The 19412-nt window shown below is 50.0% G+C and overlaps 1 protein-coding gene across 2 annotated transcripts in view; it reads left to right on the top strand.

The window, feature by feature from the left end:
- Positions 1-19412, top strand: part of OLFM2 (olfactomedin 2) — an 83137-nt gene that overhangs the window by 6099 nt on the left and 57626 nt on the right. The window contains exon 1 of one of the 2 annotated variants that reach the window (XM_004059970.5): positions 16553-16920. The exons of the other annotated variant lie outside the window; for it this stretch is intronic. Within the exon in view, the coding sequence (XP_004060018.2) occupies positions 16786-16920 (135 nt within the window). The 5' untranslated portion in view covers positions 16553-16785. Of the gene's footprint in view, positions 1-16552; positions 16921-19412 lie in introns of those variants that run through there. 2 annotated transcript variants of the gene reach the window in all.

The following is a 19412-nucleotide window of genomic DNA, read 5'->3' as shown; positions in this document are numbered from 1 at the left end:
AGTTCAGCTATAGTACAAAATTTAAGGGTATGCCCCCCAAAAAAATAAAAACCAGTAACCAAGATAAATAATATTTTAATGGAACATTTTAAGAAAGATCTAAATTGATGCAAGAAAAATCTATGAGGAATAAAAACAAATTTTTAAATAAATATGGGCTCCACCTCTGCACTTGCATAACTTGCCTCACTCTGATTTTGGCCCCATAGGCATGTGTCTGTGGTGTCATGCGTGTATGTGTATGTTTGGTGACTGTGTGCATGTTCAGGGACCATGAGCACAGGGACATGCTTGTATCATCATCACACCAGTGACTGTATCCATGTAGGCCAACCATATGGTATGTGTGGATTTCTTTCTTTCTTTTTTTTTTTTTTTTGAGATGGAGTTTCGCTCTTGTTGCCCAGGCTGGAGGTCAGTGGCGCGATCTCGGCTCACCGCAACCTCTGCCTCCCGGGTTCAAGTGATTCTCCTGCCTCAACCTCCCGAGTAGCTGGGATTATGGGCATGCACCACCACATCCAGCTAATTTTGTATTTTTAGTAGAGACAGGGGTTCTCCATGTTGGTCAGGTTGGTCTTGAACTCCTGACCTCAGGTGATCTGCCTGCCTCAGCCTCCCAAAATGCTGGGATTACAGGCGTGAGCCACCACGCCTGGCCTGGTATGTGTGGGTTTCTGATGAGCCCAGTGGCTGGTGTGGGCAATGACTTTGTAGCCCCAGGATTCAGTGTTAGTGCCTGGGAGACAGTAATGTGTTGTTTTCATTTGTTCCTACATGCATGTATTCACTTATTTTATTTTATTTTATTTTATTTTGAGATGGGGTCTCACTCTGTCACCCAGGCTGGTGTGAAGTGGTGCAATCTCGGCTCACTGCAACCTCCACCTCCCGAGTTCAAGCTCTTCTCCCGCCTCAGCCTCCCAAGTAGCTGGGACTACAGGCACACACCACCACACCCACCTAATGTTTGCATTTTTAGTAGAGACAGGGTTTCTCTATATGGTTGTTCAGGCTGGTCTCAAACTCCTGACCTCAGGTGATCCACCCACCTCAGCCTCCCAAAGTGCTGGGATTACAGGTGTGAGCCACCGCGCCCGGCCCATGTATTCATTTAGAGAGCATTCATTGAGAGCCTTCTGTATCTCAAGCGTTGTACTATGCAACAAGCACTGGGTGGTAGTTTGTGCTTTCAAGGGGTGGAGTAGATTTAACTTCTGGAGGAGTTGAGTCTGGCTGTGTTGGGAAAAAAGCTGTCATGACAGGAACACTTTATTCCCATATCTAGGGAACTCTTGTCTGAGAACATTGACATGTCTTCCCTGCCAAGGTGGAAGCCCATTCTATCTCTTTTTTTCTTTTTGAGATGGGGTCTTGCCATGGTGCCCAGGCAGGCCTCGAACTCCCGGGCTTAAGCAATTCTCCTGCCTCAGCCTCCCAAGTAGTTGGGATTACAGGTGCACACCACCTCAGTGTGTCTTGCAACTTCAACCATCCAGAGTGCAGCCACAAACCAAGAAGTCACCAGGAAAGAGCAGAGAGTAGGGAGAGTAGATTCCATGAAGACTGTATACAAAAGCTTATTCTCTTTCTCGCTCTCTTTTTTTTTTTAGACAGAGTCTCACTCTGTCACCCAGTCTGGAGTGCAGTGGCACGATCTCATCTCACTGCAACCTCCGCCTCCTGGGTTCAAGCAATTCTCATGCCTCAGCCACCCAAGTAGCTGGGACTACAGGCGTGCAGCACCATGCCTGGCTAGTTTTTGTATTTTTAATAGAGACGGGGTTTTGCCATGTTGCCCAGGCTGGTCTTGAACTCCTGGCCTCAAGTGATCCACCCACCTTGGCCTCCCTAAGTGCTGGGATTACAGGCGTGAGCCACTGCATCCAGCCTGGAAAAGGTTGTTCTTGTTGCTCCTGGGGACCCAGTAGACTCTCAGTCCCTGTTTACTCTTACTTTACACATAGTTCCAACAATTCTGGGCAGCTAGTAACTAGCCTTGCTTAATAGACGAGAAGACAGGTGTCATTGCACAAGAAGAAAGAAACAAAAAGGCAAAGCCAGTTCAGCCATCAGATGAAATGGCAAATAGCTTCTCACTTTTTAGGCTCTAAGAGAGTCCTGGTGAATCCCAGGAAAAATACATGATGAGCACATGGTGAGCCGGGTTCTTTTTAAATTTTATTTATTTATTTTTTTTTAAGAGGCAGGGTCTTGCTCTGCTGACCAGGCTAGAGTAGAGTGGTGTGACCACAGCCCACTGTAGCCTCAACCTCCTTGACCCAAGTGATCCTCCTACCTTAGCCTCTCAAATAGTTAGGATTACAGGTGTGTACCACTACATCCAGCTAATTTTTCTCTTTCTTTTTCTTTCTTTTTTTTTTGGTAGAGATGGGGGTCTCACTATGTTGCCCAGGCTGGTCTTGAACTCTTGGCCTTAAGTGATCCTCTTGCCTCAGCCTCCCAAGGTGCTGGGATTACAGGTGTGAGCCACAGGGCCCAGCTAATTTTTGTATTTTTAGTAGAGATAGGGTTTCACAATATTGTTCAGGCTGGTCTCGAACTCCTGACCTCAAGTGATCCGCCTCAGCCTCCCAAGGTGCTGGGATTACAGGCATGAGTCACTGCACCTGGCCCAGATTGTTTCTGTTCCTAATTTCTCTAGTAATTTCTATGAGAAAGACACTGATAGAGGCACTCACTCAGGAGGGAGGGACGTGACACAGTCCGCTCTGAATGGCTGTCAGTTGCCAAATTTGGGAGACAGATGCAGCCTACACATGGTACAAAGTGCCAGATGTCAAGAGTCAAGTGGGCTTCCTGGGGGAGGTGGCATTTGAGATGGGCCTTAAAGGATGAGCGAGTGAAGACTAGAGGGTGGACACAGAAGAAAGTCATTGGTCATGCTGACAAGACCTGGTGGGTTTACCCTTATTTTACACGATTCTAACCATGTTTAAAAGAGGGGAAGTTTCTGGAAATGGGAACTAGGGTAAGTGTGTGGTTGATGCCTATGGTGGGTGCAGATAGGAGAAGGGAAGTGAGCTTGAAAAGGTTGTGATCTGACTGTAAAGGCTTCGAAAGCTGGGTTAAGGATTTTAGAATTTATTTATTCATTTATTTATTTATATTTTTTTCGAGACAGAGCCTTGCTCTGTCGCCCAGGCTGGAGTGCAGTGGTGCGATCTCAGCTCACTGCAACCTTCCCCTCCCAGGTTCAAGCAATTCTCCTACCTCAGCCTCCCAAGTAACTGGGTTAACAGGCGCGTGCTACCACGCCTGGCTAATTTTTGTATTTTTAGTAGAGACGGGATTTCACCATGTTGGCCAGGCTGGTCTCAAACTCCTGACCTCGTGATCTGCCTGCCTCGGCCTCCCAAAGTGCTGGGATTACAGGCGTCAGCCACCGTGCTGGACCTTATTTATTTATTTTTAGAGATAGAGTCTTGCTCTGTCGCCCAGGCTGGAGTGCAGTGACGCAATCACAGCTCACTGCAGCCTCAAACTACTGTGCTCAGGCAATCCTCCCACCTCAGCCACCTGAGTCACTGGGACCACAGGCGTGTGCCACCATGCCCACATAATTTTTTTTGTTTATTTTTTGTAGCAACAGGGTCTCACTATATTGTCCAGGCCGGTCTTGAACTCCTGGGCTCATAAGATCTTCCTGCCTCAGCCTCCCAAACTGCTGGGATTACAGGCGTGAGCCACTGCACTTGGCCTAGAATTTAGTGAGCTGGTAATAGTGACTCATAGAAGAGGTTGTGCGTGTTTAAATGGAAGACTTTAAAAATTTTTAATTGCGGTAAAATACACATAATATAAAATTTATCACTTTAGTCATTTATTTATTTATTTATTTATTTATTTATTTATTTTTGAGATGGAGTCTCGCTCTCTGTCCCAGGCTGGAGTGCAGTGGCGCGATCTCAGCTCACTGCAAGCTCCGCCTCCCAGATTCAAGCGATTCTCCCGTCTCAGCCTCCGGAATAGCTGGGACTACAGGCGGCTGCCACCACGCCCGGCTAATTTTTTGTATTTTTAGTAGAGATGGGGTTTCACCATGTTAGCCAGGATGGTCTCGATCTCCCGACCTCGTAATCTGCCCGCCTCAGCCTCCCAAAGTGCTGGAATTACAGGCGTGAGCCACCATGCCTGGCCTAGAATTTCCATCCTTTTAAAGGCTGAATCATATTCCATGTATGGATATACCACATTTTGTTTATCCATTCATTCATCAATAAATAGACACTGGGTTGTTTTCAGCTTTTTTTTAAAAAAAGTCTTAATTTTAGAGAGGAGGTCTCTCTCTATCACTCAGGCTGGAGTGCAGTGGCACCATCATAGCTCGCTGCAACCTCTATCTCCTAGGCTCCAGGGATCCTTCCACCTCAGCCTCCCAAGTAGCTGGGACTACAGGTGCATGCCACCACGGCTGGCTAATTCTTAAATTTTTTCTGTAGAGATGGGGTCTTGTCATCTTGCTCAAGCTGGTCTTCAACTCCTGGCCTGAAGCAATCCTCTCACCTCAGCCTCCCAAAGTGCTGGGATTACAGGTGTGAGCCACCGCGCCTGGCCTGGTTGTTTTCACCTTTGGGCTTTTTTGAATAATACTGCTATGATCATGGGTGTACCAATATCTCTTTGAGACACTGAGTTCAGTTCTTTTGTGTACGTATTCAGAAGTGGCATTGCTGGGCCAGGCGCGGTGGCTCACACCTGTAATCCCAGCAATTGGGAGGCTGAGGTGGGTGGATTGCTTGAGCCCAGGAGTTTGAGACCAACCTCAGCAACATGGTAAAACCGTGTCTCTACAACAAATACAAAAATTAGCTGTGCCTGTGGTCCCAGCTACTTGGGAGGCTGAGGTGGGAGGATTACTTGAGCCCAAGAGGTCAAGGCTGCAGTGCACCATGATTGTACCATTGCCTGGGTGACAGGGTAAGATCCTGTCTCAAAAAAAAAAAAGTATTGCTGGGTCACATGGTAACTATGTTTTAAGTTTTTGAAGAACTACGATAATGTTTTCTATGGCGACTGCACTATTTTACATTCCCACAAAGGGTTCCTATTTTTCCACATCCTCACCAACACTTGTTATTTTTGTTGAAAGCCTCTGACCACAACGTTTTTGTCAACTGAACAATATATAACTTTTTTTTGTTTTGATTTGTTTAGACAGGGTCTCACTCTGTCCCCAAGGCTAGAGTGCGGTGGTGTGATCTAGGCTCACTGCAGCCTCTGCCTTCCGGACTCAAGCCATTCTCCCACCTCAGCCTCCCAACATGCTGAGTAGCTGGGACTATGCACCGCCATGCCTGGCTAATTTTTTGTAGAGCTAGGATTTCACCATGTTGCCCAGGCTGGTCTCCAACTCCTGGGCTCAAAAGATCTGCCTGCCTCAGCCTCCCAAAGTGCTGGGATTACAGGCATGAGCCACGGCGCCCAGCCATAACTTTGTTTTATGTGTGTTTCTGTTTTAGAATATCATATATATATATATCAATCATATCTATATATATACACGCATATATATATATCACATATATATTTATTTTTTTCTTCATTAACATTGAACTCCCGGCCAATAGCACTAGATCTGATGCCTGAATGAAGCTTCTGTAACACGTCTTTTCTCCGTGACACACGTCACAGCCTTCTTGACTTAGAAACACTAGACTACACTTCAGCATGGTGCGTGGGGGCCACTGAAGATAGCAAAGTCACCAACAAACAGCACAAAAATATGAAAAGCTTGGCACTAAATGGACCATAAAAAAGACACTTGCATGTAGTATCAGAGCTGGAGGAAGAAAGCAGAGTGTCTCCTTATTAGATCTCAACAGGGTTGGGTGACTGAGTATGTTGTCAGGCCGGGAGCAATGGCTCACGCCTATAATCCCAGTGCTTTGGGTGGCCAAGGCGGAAGGGTGGCTTCAGCCCAGGAGTTCGAGACCAGCCTGGGCAACAGAGCGAGACCTCCATTTCAAAAACAATTTTTTTTTTTTTTTTTTTTTTTGGAGACAGAGTCTCGCTCTGTCGCCCAGGCTGGAGTGCGGTGGCGTGATCTTGGTTCACTGCAAGCTCCACCTCCCGGGTTCACGCCATTCTTCTACCTCAGCTTCCCGAATAGCTGGGACTACAGGTGCCCGCCACCACGCCCAGGTAATTTTTTTGTATTTTTGTAGAGACGGGGTTTCACCGTGTTAGCCAGGATGGTCTCGATCTCCTGACCTCGTGATCTGCCCGCCTCGGCCTCCCAAAGTGCTGGGATTACAGGTGTGAGCCACTGCGTCCGGCCTTTTTTTTTTTTTTTTTTTTTTTGTAGAGACGAGGTTATTGCTCTGTTGCCCAGGCTGAAATGCAGTGGTACGATCTCGGCTCACTGCAACCTCCACCTCGTGGGTTCAAGTGATTCTTGAGCCTCAGCCTCCCGAGTAGCTGGGATTACAGGCACATGCCACCAAGCCCGGCTAATTTTTGTATTTTTAGTAGAGACGGGGTTTCGACATGTTGGCCAGGTTGGTCTCGAACTCCTGACCTCAGGTAATCCACCTGCCTTAGCCTCCCAAAGTGCTGGGATTACAGGCGTGAGGCACCACGCCCAGCTCTACAAAAAAAATTTGTTTAATTAGCTAAGTGTGGTGCTGCATGCCTGAAGTCCCAGCTACTTGGGAGGATCGCTTGAGCCCAGGAGGTAAAGGCAATCCCACCACTGCACTCTTTTCTTTTCTTTTCCTTTCCTTTCCTTTTCTTTCCTTCTCTCTCTCTCTCTTCCCTTCTTTTCTTTCTTTCCTTCTTTCTTTCTTTCTTTTCTTTTTTTTTTTCCTGAGACAGTCTCACTTTGTCGCCTAGGCTGGAGTGCAGTGGTGATGATCTTGGCTCACTACAACCTCTGCCTCCCAGGTTCAAGCAATTCTCGTGCATCAGCTTTCCAAGCATCTGGGATTACAGGTGTGCACCCACCATACCTGGCTAATTTTTGTATTTTTAGTAGAGACAGGATTTCACCATGTTGGCCAGGCTGGTATTGAACTCCTGACCTCAAGTGATCTGCCCACCTTGGCCTCCCAAAGTGCTGGGATTACAGGCATGAGCCACCGTGCCCGGCTACTCCACCCTGTTTCTAAACAAGAAAAAAAAATTATCACTGTGCATGTCCACAAATGACCACAAATGCCCCAGCGAGTATTGATCTTAGAGTATAAACAAATTGCAACAAGTAGGCGAATTTGCCAATCTGGAATTTTCGAATCATGAAGCTCAACTGTATATATGTAGGAGTGGAATTGCTGGGTCATAGGGAGAAACTGCTGTACAGTCTTCCAAAGTTTCAGAGACTCTTCCAAAAAGTCAACAATGTACTCTTCCACCAGTAGTGTATGAAGTGTTCCAGTTGCTCCATATCCTCCCCAACACTTGGTGTTGTCTTTCTTTTTCTTTTCTTTTCTTTTTTTCTTTCTTTTTTTTGGGACAGGGTCTCACTCTGTCACCCAGGCTGGAGTGCTGTGGCACGATCTGTGCTCACTGCAACCTCAACCTCCCAGGCTCAAGTGATCCTCCCACCTCAGCCTCTCAAGTAGCTAGAACCACAGGCATGCAGCACCACGCCTGGCTAATTTTTTTGTCGAGACGGGGTTTTGCCCTGTTGCCTAGGCTAATCTGGAACTCCTGAGCTCAAGCAATCCACCCACCTTGGCCTCCCAAAGTACTGGGATTACAGGTATGAGCCACTGTGCCTGGCCTTTTTTTAGTTTCAGACATTCTGATGGGTGCCAAATAGTATTGCATTGTGGGTTTATTTATAAATTTATTTTTGTTTTTTTTGAGTCAGGGTCTGGTTATGCTGCCTAGGCTGGTCTCCAACTCCTGGGCTCAAGTGATCCTCCCACCTCAGCTTCCCAACGTGCTGGGAACATTGTGGATTTCATTTACATTTCCTGATGATGAGTGATGTGCCTGATGATGAATTAAGTGCCTTTGCATATGTTTATTGACAACTTGGATATCCACTTTTGTGAAATGTCTAAGTCTTTTGCCCACTTCTCTGTTCAGATGTCTGGTTTTTTCTTACTGATTTGTAGGAATGTGTGTGTGTGTGTGTGTGTATCCAGATTTTACATAGATACATATTCATATTTTACATAACTATAAAATCAGGATATGAGATTTTTATTGGACATAATGACTGCAAATATCTTCTCTGTAGCTTTTCTTTTCATTCTCTTACTGGTGTCTTTTAATCAATAGAATTCCTTAATTTCATTTCATTTCTTTTTTTTTTTTTGAGACAGGGTCTCACTCTGCTGCCCAGGCCGGAGTGCAGTGGTGCAATTACGGCTCACTGCAGCCTCGATCTCCCGGGCTCAAGCGATCTTCCCACCTTAGCCTGCCAAGTTGCTGGAGCTATAGGTGCACACCACCACACCCAGCTAATTTTTGTAGTTATTTTAGAGATGGTGTTTCACCGTGTTGCCCAGGCTGGTCTCAAATTCCTGGGTTCAAACCATCCTCCCTCCCTGGCCTCCCAAAGTGCTGGGATGACAGGCGTGAGCCACTGCATTCAGCCAGGATTTCTTAATTTTAATGTAGTTCAGGCTGGGCGTGGTGGCTCATGCCTGTAATCCTAGCACTTTGGGAGACCGAGGTGGGCGGATCACAAGGTCAGGAGATCAAGACCATCCTGGCTAATATGGTGAAACCCCGTCTCTACTAAAAATACAAAATAGCCAGGTGTGGTGGCGGGCACCTGTAGTCCCAGCTACTTGGGAGGCTGAGGCAGGAGAATGGCATGAGCCCGGGAGGCGGAGCTTGCAGCGAGCCAAGATCACGCCACTGCACTCCAGCCTCGGTGACAGAGCGAGACTCTGTCTCAAAAAAAAAAAAAAATTTAATGTAGTTCAAATAATTTTTTCTTTCATGGCTAGTGCTTGTTAGTGTTCTATTTTAAAAACCTTTGCCTAGCTGGGTGCAGTGGCTCATGCCTGTCTTCCCAGTGTTTTGAAAAGCTGAGGCAAGGGGATCACTTGAGCCCAGGAGTTTGAGACCAGCCTGGGCAACATGGCAAGACCCCGTTTCTACCAAAAATAAAAAAAAATTAGCCAAGCATGGTGGCATGTGACTGTAGTCCCAGCTACTCGGAAGGTTGAGGCAGGATCGCTTGAGCCAGGGAGGTCGAGACTACAGTGAAGTATGATCATGTGACTGCACTCCAGCCTGGGTGACGGTAGGCAAAACCCTGTCTCAAAACAACAACAACAAAATCCCAAAACAAACAAAAGAAAATTATAATTCTGTCTGTTGCATATGGGTATTCTGAGGGTTAAATGAGCTATTACATGTACTTTGCTGCAAATGGTGTCTGGAACATGATAGTACTAAATAAACCTCAGCAATTATTGATATTTTTCCAACAGTTATGAATTTTTTACCACCCAGAAATTTCAAGGGAAATAAACTTTTTTTTTTTTTTTGAGATGGAGTCTCACTCTGTTGCCCAGGCTGGAGTACAGTGGTGTGATCTCTGCTCACAGCAACCTCTGCCTCCCAGGTTCAAATAACTTTCCTGCCTCAGCCTCCCAAGTAGCTGGGATTGCAGGTCTGTGCCACCATGCCTGGCTACTTTTTTTTTTTTTTTTTTGTATTTTTAGTAGACACAGAGTTTTGCCATGTTGGCCAGGGTGGTCTCGAACTCCTGGCCTCAAGTGATCTGCCTACCTCAGCCTTCCAAAGTGCTGGGATTACAGGCATGAGCCACCGCGCCTAGCCCCAGAAGAAACATTTTTTTCAGTGGCTCACCAGCACGATGTTCACAGTGATGATGATGGGGAAGAGGGGACACTTTCTTGAGATATTTCTGCATCAGGATTAGCTGGCTGTGGTGCTGGTTTGAATAGAAGAGGAGGGATGGAGAAGGAGGGGTAAAAAGTAAATAATCTCTCATTTCTGACTGTGGGTACATGATTGCCAGGACCAGAGTGATGCAAGCAAGGAATCTTGGGCTCAAAATTTAAGGAGACACCTATTCTCGTGTTAGTACAGTGCAGGGCACCTCAAAGAGGGAGCTTGCAAGTAAAGTTTAAAAATGCCTCCCCCTTTTGTACAGGCAGGGTCTTGCTCTGTTGCCCAGGCTGGAGTGCAGAGGTGCCATCATAGCTCACTGCAGCCTCAAACACTTGGGCTTAAGCGATCCTCCCACCTCAGTCTCCCAAGTAGCTGGGACTACAGGGACACGCCACCATGCCCAGCTACTTAAAAATTTTTTTTTTGGTGGGGAGGGGCCAGGTGTGGTGGCTTACAGCTGTAATCCTACCACTTTGGGAGGCCGAGGTGGGCAGACCACCTGAGGTCAGGAGTTCGAGACCAGCCGGCCAACATGGTGAAACCCCACCTCTACTAAAAAAAAAAAAAATACAAAAATTAGCTGGGCATGGTGGCGTGCCCCTGTAATCCCAGCTACTCAGGAGGCTGAGGCACGAGAATCACTTGAACCCTGGAGGCACAGATTGCAGTGAGCCGAGCTCTCACCACTGCACTCCAACCTGGGTGACAGAGCAAGACTCTGTCTCAAAAAAAAAAAAAAAAAAAAAAATATGGCAGTGGTCCAGGTGTGGTGGCTTATGCCTGTAATCCCAGCACTTTGGGAGGCCGAGGCAGGAGGATCACCTGAGGTCAGGAGTTTGAGACCAGCCTGGCCAATGTGGCAAAATGCTGTCTCTACTAAAAATACAAAAATTAGCCAGGCGTGGTGGCGTGCACCTGTAATCCCAGCTACTCAGGAGGCTGAGGTAAGGGAATCACTTGAACCCAGAGGGGAAGGTTGCAGTGAGCCAAGATCAGGCCACTGCACTCCAGCCTGAGTGACAGAGCGAGACTCTGTCTCAAATAAATAAATGAATAGGAAGAAATGAGGTCTCTGCCAGGCAAGGTGTCTCATGCCTGTAAATCCCAGCACTTTGGGAGGCCGAGGCAGGTGGATTACGAGGTCAGGAGATCGAGACCATCCTGGCTAACACAGTGAAACCCCATCTCCACTAAAAATATAAAAAGTTCTCCGGGCGTGGTGGTAGGCACCTGTAGTCCCAGCTACTCCGGAGGCTGAGGCAGGAGAATGGCATGAGCCTGGGAGGCGGAACTTGCAGTGAGCCGAGATCACCCCATTGCACTCCAGCCTGGGTGACAGAGCGAGACTCCATCTCAAAAAAAAAAAAAAAAAAAAAGAGAGAGAGAAATGAGGTCTCACTGCGTTGCCCAGGCTGGTCTCAAACTCCTGGCTTCAAGCAATTCTCCCGCTTCAGCTTCCCAAGGTGCTGGGATTACACGCGTGAGCCACCGTGCCTGGTGGATCTTCCCTTTTCAGCAGTTTTATGGAGGTATAATTTACAGAGCATAAAATTCACCTGTGTAAGCGTGCAATTGAGTGACTTTTCGTAAATTTACAGAGTTGTGCGGCCATCACCCCGATCCAATTTTAGGACATTTTCATCACCTCCAAAACAGCCCCCGTGCCCATTTGCATTCCATCTCCACTCCCACCCCCACTTGCAGGCAATCTCTCGTCTACTTTCTGTCTGTACTGATTTGCTGTCCCTGGACATTATGTATAAATAGAATCATAAACTATGTGGTCTTTTGTGTCTGGCTCCTTTTACTTAGCAAAATGTTTTTGAGGATCATCCACATTGTAGCATATATCAGGAGCATGTTCCTTTTTATGGCGGAATGGCATTCCATTGTATGGATGTACCGCAATTTGTTTATTCACTCACCAGTTGATGGGTATTTGGATTATTTCATTCATTATGACCAGTGCTGCTATGAATATTCATGTGTAGGTCTTTTCATGGACATATGCTTTGGTTTCTCTTGGGTAGATGGAATTGTTGGGTCTTTAAAAAGAGTTTTAGGGTCTGGCGTGGTGGCTTATGCCTACAATCCCAGCATTTTGGGAGGCTGAGGCAGGTGGATTGCCTGACCCCAAGAGTTTGAGACCAGCCCGGGCAAGATAGTGAGACCCCATCTCTACAGAAAACTTAAAAAATTAGCTGGGCACGGTGGTGTGCCTCTGTAGTCTCACCTATTCAGGAGGCTGAGGTAGGAGGATCACATGAGCCCAGGAGTTTGAGGTTACAGTGAGCTATGATTGTACCACTGCACTCCAGCCTGGGCAACAGAGTGCCCAGCCCCTCGCCTTAAAAAAAAAGATAAAAGAACTAAAGTGGCCAGGCACGGTGGCTCATGCCTGTAATCCCAGCACTTTGGGAGGCCGAGGTGGGTGGATCTCTAGAGGTCAGGAGTTCAAAACCAGCCTGGTCGACATGGTGAAACCCCATCTCTACTAAAAATACAAAAATTACCCGGGCATGGTGGCATGCACCTGTAAACCCAGCTACTCGGGAGGCTGAGGCACGAGAATTACTCGAACCCGGGAGATGGAGGTTGCAGTGAGCAGAGATTTCGCCACTGCACTCCAACCTGGGCAACAGAGCGAGACTCCATCTCAAAACAAAACAAAACAAAAAACAACTAAAGTAGGGTAAGTGGCACAGAGTGGTGGGGGGCTCAGATTGTAGATGAGGTGGCCAGGGAAGGTCCTTTGGATAAGATCACCATATCACTGAGGGTCTTGTTAGGGAAACAAACTACTCTACATGTTTCAGAGAGGGGAAATTTAATACAGGGAATTGGTTAAGTGGGAGAAGAAAGAGTTGAGAAGCCACATGGGATGATGAGGAAATCTGGCATAAGCTACAGCAGAAAGCTACTGGAGGGACATGGCAAAGAGAGGATGTGATGAGGAAGGGACCCTTGGGGAGGAACTGGGACTATGGAGGAGGTGTAGCCACTGTCAGAAAACACCCTCCACCCCAAGCAGACACAGGAGAGAAACACCCTGGCTTCTGCCTTCCTCTCCAATCTCCGATCTCCCTCCAGTGGCTCCCATTGGATAAACTGACCAGGAAGCCAGTATGCAATGGAATCTGGGAAATGTAGTTTTCTGGGGGAAGGGCAGGGCCTGGCTCTGACCCACACAATGACAGCAGAGATATAAATTAAATAAAGGACCGGGAATGGTGGCTCGCATCTGTAGTCCCAGCTACTTGGGAGGCTGAGGCAGGAGAATAGCTTGAGCCTAGGAGTTAGAGGCTGCAATGAGCTATGATTGAACCACTGCACTCCAGCCTGGGTGACAGAGCAAGACTCTGTCTCTAAAAAATACATTAATTAAGTAAAGGAACAAGCCATGGGGGGCATCCTTGATGTATTTTGTGTAGAAGGAACAGGAAGTTCAAAGGTCCTGAGGTTGCAGTGTCCCAGATGGAGCCAAAACCTTGAGAGTGGGTGTGATGGTCCAGGCAGAATGAGAGCGGCAGGGAACCCACGACAAAGCCCTGAAAGATACAGAGTTTTAGGGAGTAGCAGGAGACAGCGACGGCACAGCCAGAGAGGTGGGTGCAGACCTAGGAAGTGATACCGTGTCTCTGAAGTCAAGGGAAAAAGGAGTTTCAAGAAGGGGATGATGAGTGGGGACTGACTGACTGTGAGAATGATCTAATGAGGACTGGCATGAGGGTATGGACCTGGCAAATTGGCACCTTTGGTGAGAGGAGTTTTGGAAACGTTGGGGAGGTGGGAGGCAAGGAGTTAAATGCAAGCAAGTGCAAACTCGAGCACAGACCACTCCTTGGAGAAGCCTGGATGCACTGAACTAAGGCAGTTTCCCACAGCACCCATGGCCAGAGAGTGAGAAAGTTTGTTTGGGTTCCAAATTGTCTAAGCCGGGAGGCCTGGAGCCCGGTTGGTCTTAGGGTCTGAAATCAGACAGTCCTGGTTTCAAAAGCTGGGCCCCCACTTCCCTGCTGGGTTCCCCTGATCTGGGTCCCTCTCCTCTCTGAGCTCAGTTTCCTCACCTGGAAATAGGGGTGTCACTGTACTGTTTATGGATGTTGCAGCAATTGTTAACATTGCATCTGCAAAGTGTTCAGCACTCATCAGTGAAAGCTTTAGAACAAGCTGGCAAGAACTCATCTTTTTTTTTTTTAGACAGGGTCTCACTCGTCTGTCGCCCAGGCTGGAGTGCAGTGGCTCGATCTTGGCTCATTGCAACCTCTGCCTCCTGGGTTCAAGCAATTCCCCCACCTCAACCTCCCAAGTAGCTGGGATTACAGGCGTGCACCACCATACCCGGCTAACTTTTGTATTTTTAGTAGAGACAGGGTTTTACCATGTTGGCCAGGCTGGTCTCGAACTCCTGGCCTCAAGTGATCCACCCTCCTCGGCCTCCCAAAGTGCTGGGATTACAGGCATGAGCCACCATGCCCGGCCTCAAATAATAACAACAATGGTAGCTACTATTTGAAAAACTTACCATGTCCCAGACACTCGTAAAGTATTTTACAAACATCATCATTCCTTATTCTCCCCCTGGCTCACTCCAACTACACTGGCCTCCTTCCTGGTCCTCGAACACTCCTGCCCCAGGGCCTTTGCACTTGCTGTTCCTGTTGCGTGGAACTCTCTTCCCCCAGATATCCAGATGGTTCCCTTCCTCTCTTCAGGTCTCTGCTTAAACGTCCCTTTCTCGCCAGGCGCGGTGGTTCACGCCTCTAATTCCAGCACTTTGGGAGGCCGAGGCGGGCAGATCACGAGGTCAGGAGATTGAGACCATCCTGGCTAACACGGTGAAACCCCGTCTCTACTAAAAAATACAAAAAATTAGCCGGGCGTGGTGGCGGGTGCCTGTAGTCCCAGCTACTCGGGAGGCTAAGGCAGGAGAATGGCCTGAACCCGGGAGGCAGAGCTTGCAGTGAGCCGAGATTGCGCCACTGCACTCCAGCCTGGGCGACAGAGCAAGACTCCATCTCAAATAAATAAATAAATAAATAAATAAATAAATAAGTAAATAAAAAAGTCCCTTTCTCCAATCACCCTGTTTAAAGTTTACTTCCCCTTCCTCCTAATATCTTATGTACTTTACTTTTTTCCCCTATTTCTTGACTGTCTCACCCCATAGAATATTCATCTTCACATCCAACCCGGAGGCTCACTCGTGGAATGCCAACACTTTGGGAGGCCAAGGTGGGAGGATCGATTGAGGCCAGGGGTTCGAGACCAGCCTGGGCAACATAGCGAGATGCCCATTTCTACCAAAAAAAAAAAAAAAAAGAGAGAGAGAGAGAAAAGAAAAAGAATATTCAATTTCACACAGGCAGGCATTTTTGTCTGTTGTTCACAGTGCCTGGGACATAGTAGATGCTCAGTAAATTACCTGATTCTCAGGATGACCAAGCCCTTTACACGTGTTAGGTCTCCACCACCCACTTTGCAGATGGGGAAACTGAGGCAGAGAGTAACAGTCATCCCTACAGGTCACACTTGCATCTTGGTGTTGTCCAGCTCAGAAAAAAAGACGGTTCGAGACCCCCAGCCCCACTCCCCGCTCATGCTTGGCGCTCCTCCCCAGCCAGAGCCCTCAGCCCCAGGCCGCCGCCTGGAAAGGCCTGAGTCATCGCCGCCTCCAGACGGCGGCGGCCGCGGGCTGAGGGCGACGGCGGCGGCAGAGCGAGGTGATGCGGGGACGCCAGGAGGGGGCGTGAGTGCAGGCAAAACAGAGGAAATTAAAACCAGCCCGGCGCTCCTCTCCGCGGCCCAGCGGCCGCCGCCGCCGGCTGGTGCGTGGGCGGACGGGTGGGCGGCGAGGGCACTGCGCTTCCCGCTCCCCCGAGGGAGCGGGCCGGGAGCGGGGTCCCCGGGGCCGCGAGGAAGGTCAGAAGCGTGAGTGCCCCGCCCCCACCCAAAGTTAAAGTGGCAAGTCGACACCTGCCCGGGACTCGCCTCCTAAAAGCCGCGTGCCAGGTCTCCGTGGTCCCTGGGTAGGAAGCTGCCCTTGGTAGTCGTGGGAACTCCTCCTGTGGCCGAAGTGACCCCAGGACCGCACCTGCACCCAAGCAATTTCGTCTGCTGGCCCTGGATCATGCCACCCTGGGGGCACGAAATAACCGAAGGATCCCTAGAGTGGTCTCAGTGCCCGGGAAGGAAGCCCCTTCCCCCGGCTAAAGGAGACCCTTGGTGACCCGATTCATGGGAGCGCACGAGCGTGTCGCCCCCCACGCCCCTCAGTGCCCGCTGTCCGAGGTTTTAGGTAGCCAGGGTGGGTGTCCCAACAGTGGGTGGGTGGGGATTTGCGACTCCGGCCCCCTGCCGTCTTTGGGTGGCCGGGGTGAGCCGAGGGCGCCTTTACGCGCGGGGTCCCGCGGCTCGGGCTCGGAGAGGGGCTGCGTCCGGGAGGGAACACCGCCTAGGGGGAGGGGGGCCGGGAATACCGTTGGGGGGCGGGGCTGGGGAATGCCACCGCGGTGGGGGTGGGGCGCTTGGGGAATGCCACCAGGGGGAGGTCCCCCACCCCATGGAGAGGTCCCCAGCGGGGGGGCGGGCGAGGGCGTGGGGTGGGGGGGTGGGGGCAGTCTGGGCGCCCCCCGCCCCCCGCCGGGCTCCGAGCCGGAGGCGTGACGTCACGGCGGCTGGAAGTGCCCGGCGCGGAGGCGCGGGAGGGGGCGGGGGGCCGAGCCGGCGCTTTATAAGAGGAGCCCGCCAGGCACGCGGAGCCGCAGCCCGCGTCCCCGAGCCCCCCCTCACCCCGTCCCGGACCCCCTGCCCCTCAGCTCGCGCTCGTGCCCCCTCCCCCACGCCCCCCGGGGCGCCTGGGTGTCGAGGGACCGAGCGCCCCGCGGCGGGCCAGAGAAGGGACGCGCGGCAGGCGGCCGCGGGGCATGAGGCGGAGGCGCGATGTCGGTGCCGCTGCTCAAGATCGGGGCCGTGCTGAGCACCATGGCCATGGTCACCAACTGGATGTCGCAGACGCTGCCCTCGCTCGTGGGGCTCAACGGCACCGTGTCCCGTGCGGGCGCCTCCGAGAAAATCGTGAGTGGCCGCCGCGCGGGGGGCGCTCCCGGGGGGCGTGGTACCCGTGCCACAGCCGCTGCCGCCGCCGCAGCCCCCGGGGCCCCCACCTGTCCCCCTCTACCCCTGTGCTTCCCACGACCCTGCCCGGCACGCCTGGGTAGGGGACGCCCTCTCGGGGTTCCAGGGTCGGACGTGGAGGCAGAAGGAGCCCCGGGACCCCTAGCCACTTCCGCGCCATTTAGGATGGTTCTTGCTGTTATTATTGATTATTATGATTATTAGTGAGCAATGTCTGAGCGCCGATAGCGTACCAGGCTCGCTCTGGCCCCAGGGCGGAGGCGACAAGGGCTGCAGAATTGAGCTGAGTCCGGGCTGAGTGGGGTGCAGCGGGAGGAGGGTGAGACTCGGGGGTTTAGAAGGACCCTGTCTCTGAAAGAGGGGAGGATCGAAGGGTTTCCGAGTGTCTCCACCTTCAAGGTCTCTGCCTGGTTGCGTCTCGGCGTCTCTGAGTAGTTCCGTCTGAGTCTCTATTCATTTCCCCTGCTTTGCGTCTCTGGGTCTCTTTCTATTAATATTTCTATCTTTCCTTGTGTCTGTCTCTGTGGCGCTGAGAATTTATATCTCTTTTTTTCTCTCTTTTTCTCTCCCCTGCACCCCTTCCGCCATTCTTGCCTCGCCATGTGCTGAATATTTATCCCCATAACTCACCCTCCCTGGGAGGTAGACGGGGCGCAGACTGGTGCCGGAGCTGACACTGCCTCCAGAAGCTCCAGGATTGCGCCTTCCCATCCCATCCCCCTTTGAGGCTTTATTCTCCAGCTTCCCCACTACAGAGCTTCCCTGGATCGGGGAAGAAGGAGAGAACTCAGTGGGGTTCTCCCCGTGGTGTCCTGAGGAGAGAGGGGAGGGGTTTCCTTCACTGCAAACTTCCCTGGGCCTCCTCCAGATATGCCTCTCCCCCCACTCCTCAACCTCTGGTAGCCCCACCCCTGTTCCATCTGTTTGGGGGGCTCCTCCCAAATCATCCCCCAAACCCAGGCTGCGATGCCTGGGGCTCCCTTTCTTTAGCCCCAACTTCACCAACCCTCCCTTGCTTAGCCCCAAATGGTCATCCCGCAGCTTCTTTCTCCTTGATGGGAGCAAAGAAGAATTTGCTCCCTAGGGTCGAATGCAAGGGTGTGTGGTGGTGGTGGGGACACCTGAGAAGGCTTTGTCCAGCCCCTGGTGGGGGTGCTATTGGGCTTGACACAGGTGAGAGCTTTCAGGCTGGATTCTTAGACTTGGCAGCCAATGTGTGAGACGGTGTGTTTCTGTGTGTCTGTCACATCAAGTATTTATTATTTGGGTATGTCCTGGTGTGTCTATATGTGTGTGTTTCGCTGTGTATATGGGGAAATGGGAGTGGAGAAAGTTTATGTGCACTGCCGGCATGGGGTCCGGTGTGTCTTCCTGTGTGTGAGGGTGCATCCCAGAATGAGTGTGGGTGTGTCCCTGAGTGACTGTGCTTGGGTGTGGACGTATCAGCATGTGTATCTGCAATTGCCTGTCCCTGACTATGGGTTTGCCTGTGTTACAAGATTGCATGTATGCATATGAGTTTGTTATACACAAGTATGATACAGGCTTCTTGCCGTTGCCATCTGAGAAGGGAGAGAGATGGTATCTCATTGAAATCAGAAGCCAAATTTCCCTCTACCACCATTGAAAGCAAGTGAGTCTGTGTACATGTGTTCTATGCAGGTGTGTGTAAATGTGTGCATATGGTGTGTCTGCAGAATGTATACATAAGTATATAAGAGCATGTCTATGAGTTATGATTTTGTGTGTGCATATGTATCTGTGCAAACGTGTGTGCAAGTATCTTTGTGTGCATATGTGTGGACAGGTATGTCTTTGTAAGTGTGTGCATATAACTGCAAGTGTGTATTTATGAAAGTGTGTGTGTGTGCCTGCCTTGTATGCATGTGGGTAGGATGCCCTGTGTGCTATGTGTTTTCTGTAAGTGTGTATGTGTGTGTGCCCAAACAGACCTGATCTCCACTCTGGCCCATTCGTAGCTAACAGCATCTTCATCCAATGCTTCCATGAATTCACCTGCTGAAAGCCAATGGCCCTCCCATCCCTGACACCACCCCATCCCTCAGTCTCATTATACTTTGTCAAAAGGGATCTGAGAAGTGAGATGTTAAGGTACTCAGGGTGAGGGCTGGGAGGGGACTGTGACATGAGGGTGTCCATTTTGGGAGTCTGAAAGACCTATGTTGGAATCTAGATTTTGTCCCCAACTTGCTCTATGACTCTGGCCAGTGCCTTTGTCACTCTGAGCTATTGTTTTCTCATCTATAAAATGGGAATGATGTCTTACCTCACAGAATTGTTGTGGGTAACAGAGATCTGCTGTTCAAATTCCCATCGTTCCACGCTTCCATATATCTCTTCATCCATCCATCCATCCTTCCCTCCATCTATTATTTCATCTATCCATCTGTTTTTATGCCCATCCTTCCATC

The sequence above is a fragment of the Gorilla gorilla genome, chromosome 20 (assembly GCF_029281585.2).
Source record: "Gorilla gorilla gorilla isolate KB3781 chromosome 20, NHGRI_mGorGor1-v2.1_pri, whole genome shotgun sequence".
NCBI lineage: Eukaryota > Metazoa > Chordata > Mammalia > Primates > Hominidae > Gorilla > Gorilla gorilla.
The sequence above is the reverse complement of the archived record's forward strand: the minus strand, read 5'-3'. Positions and strand labels throughout refer to the sequence as shown.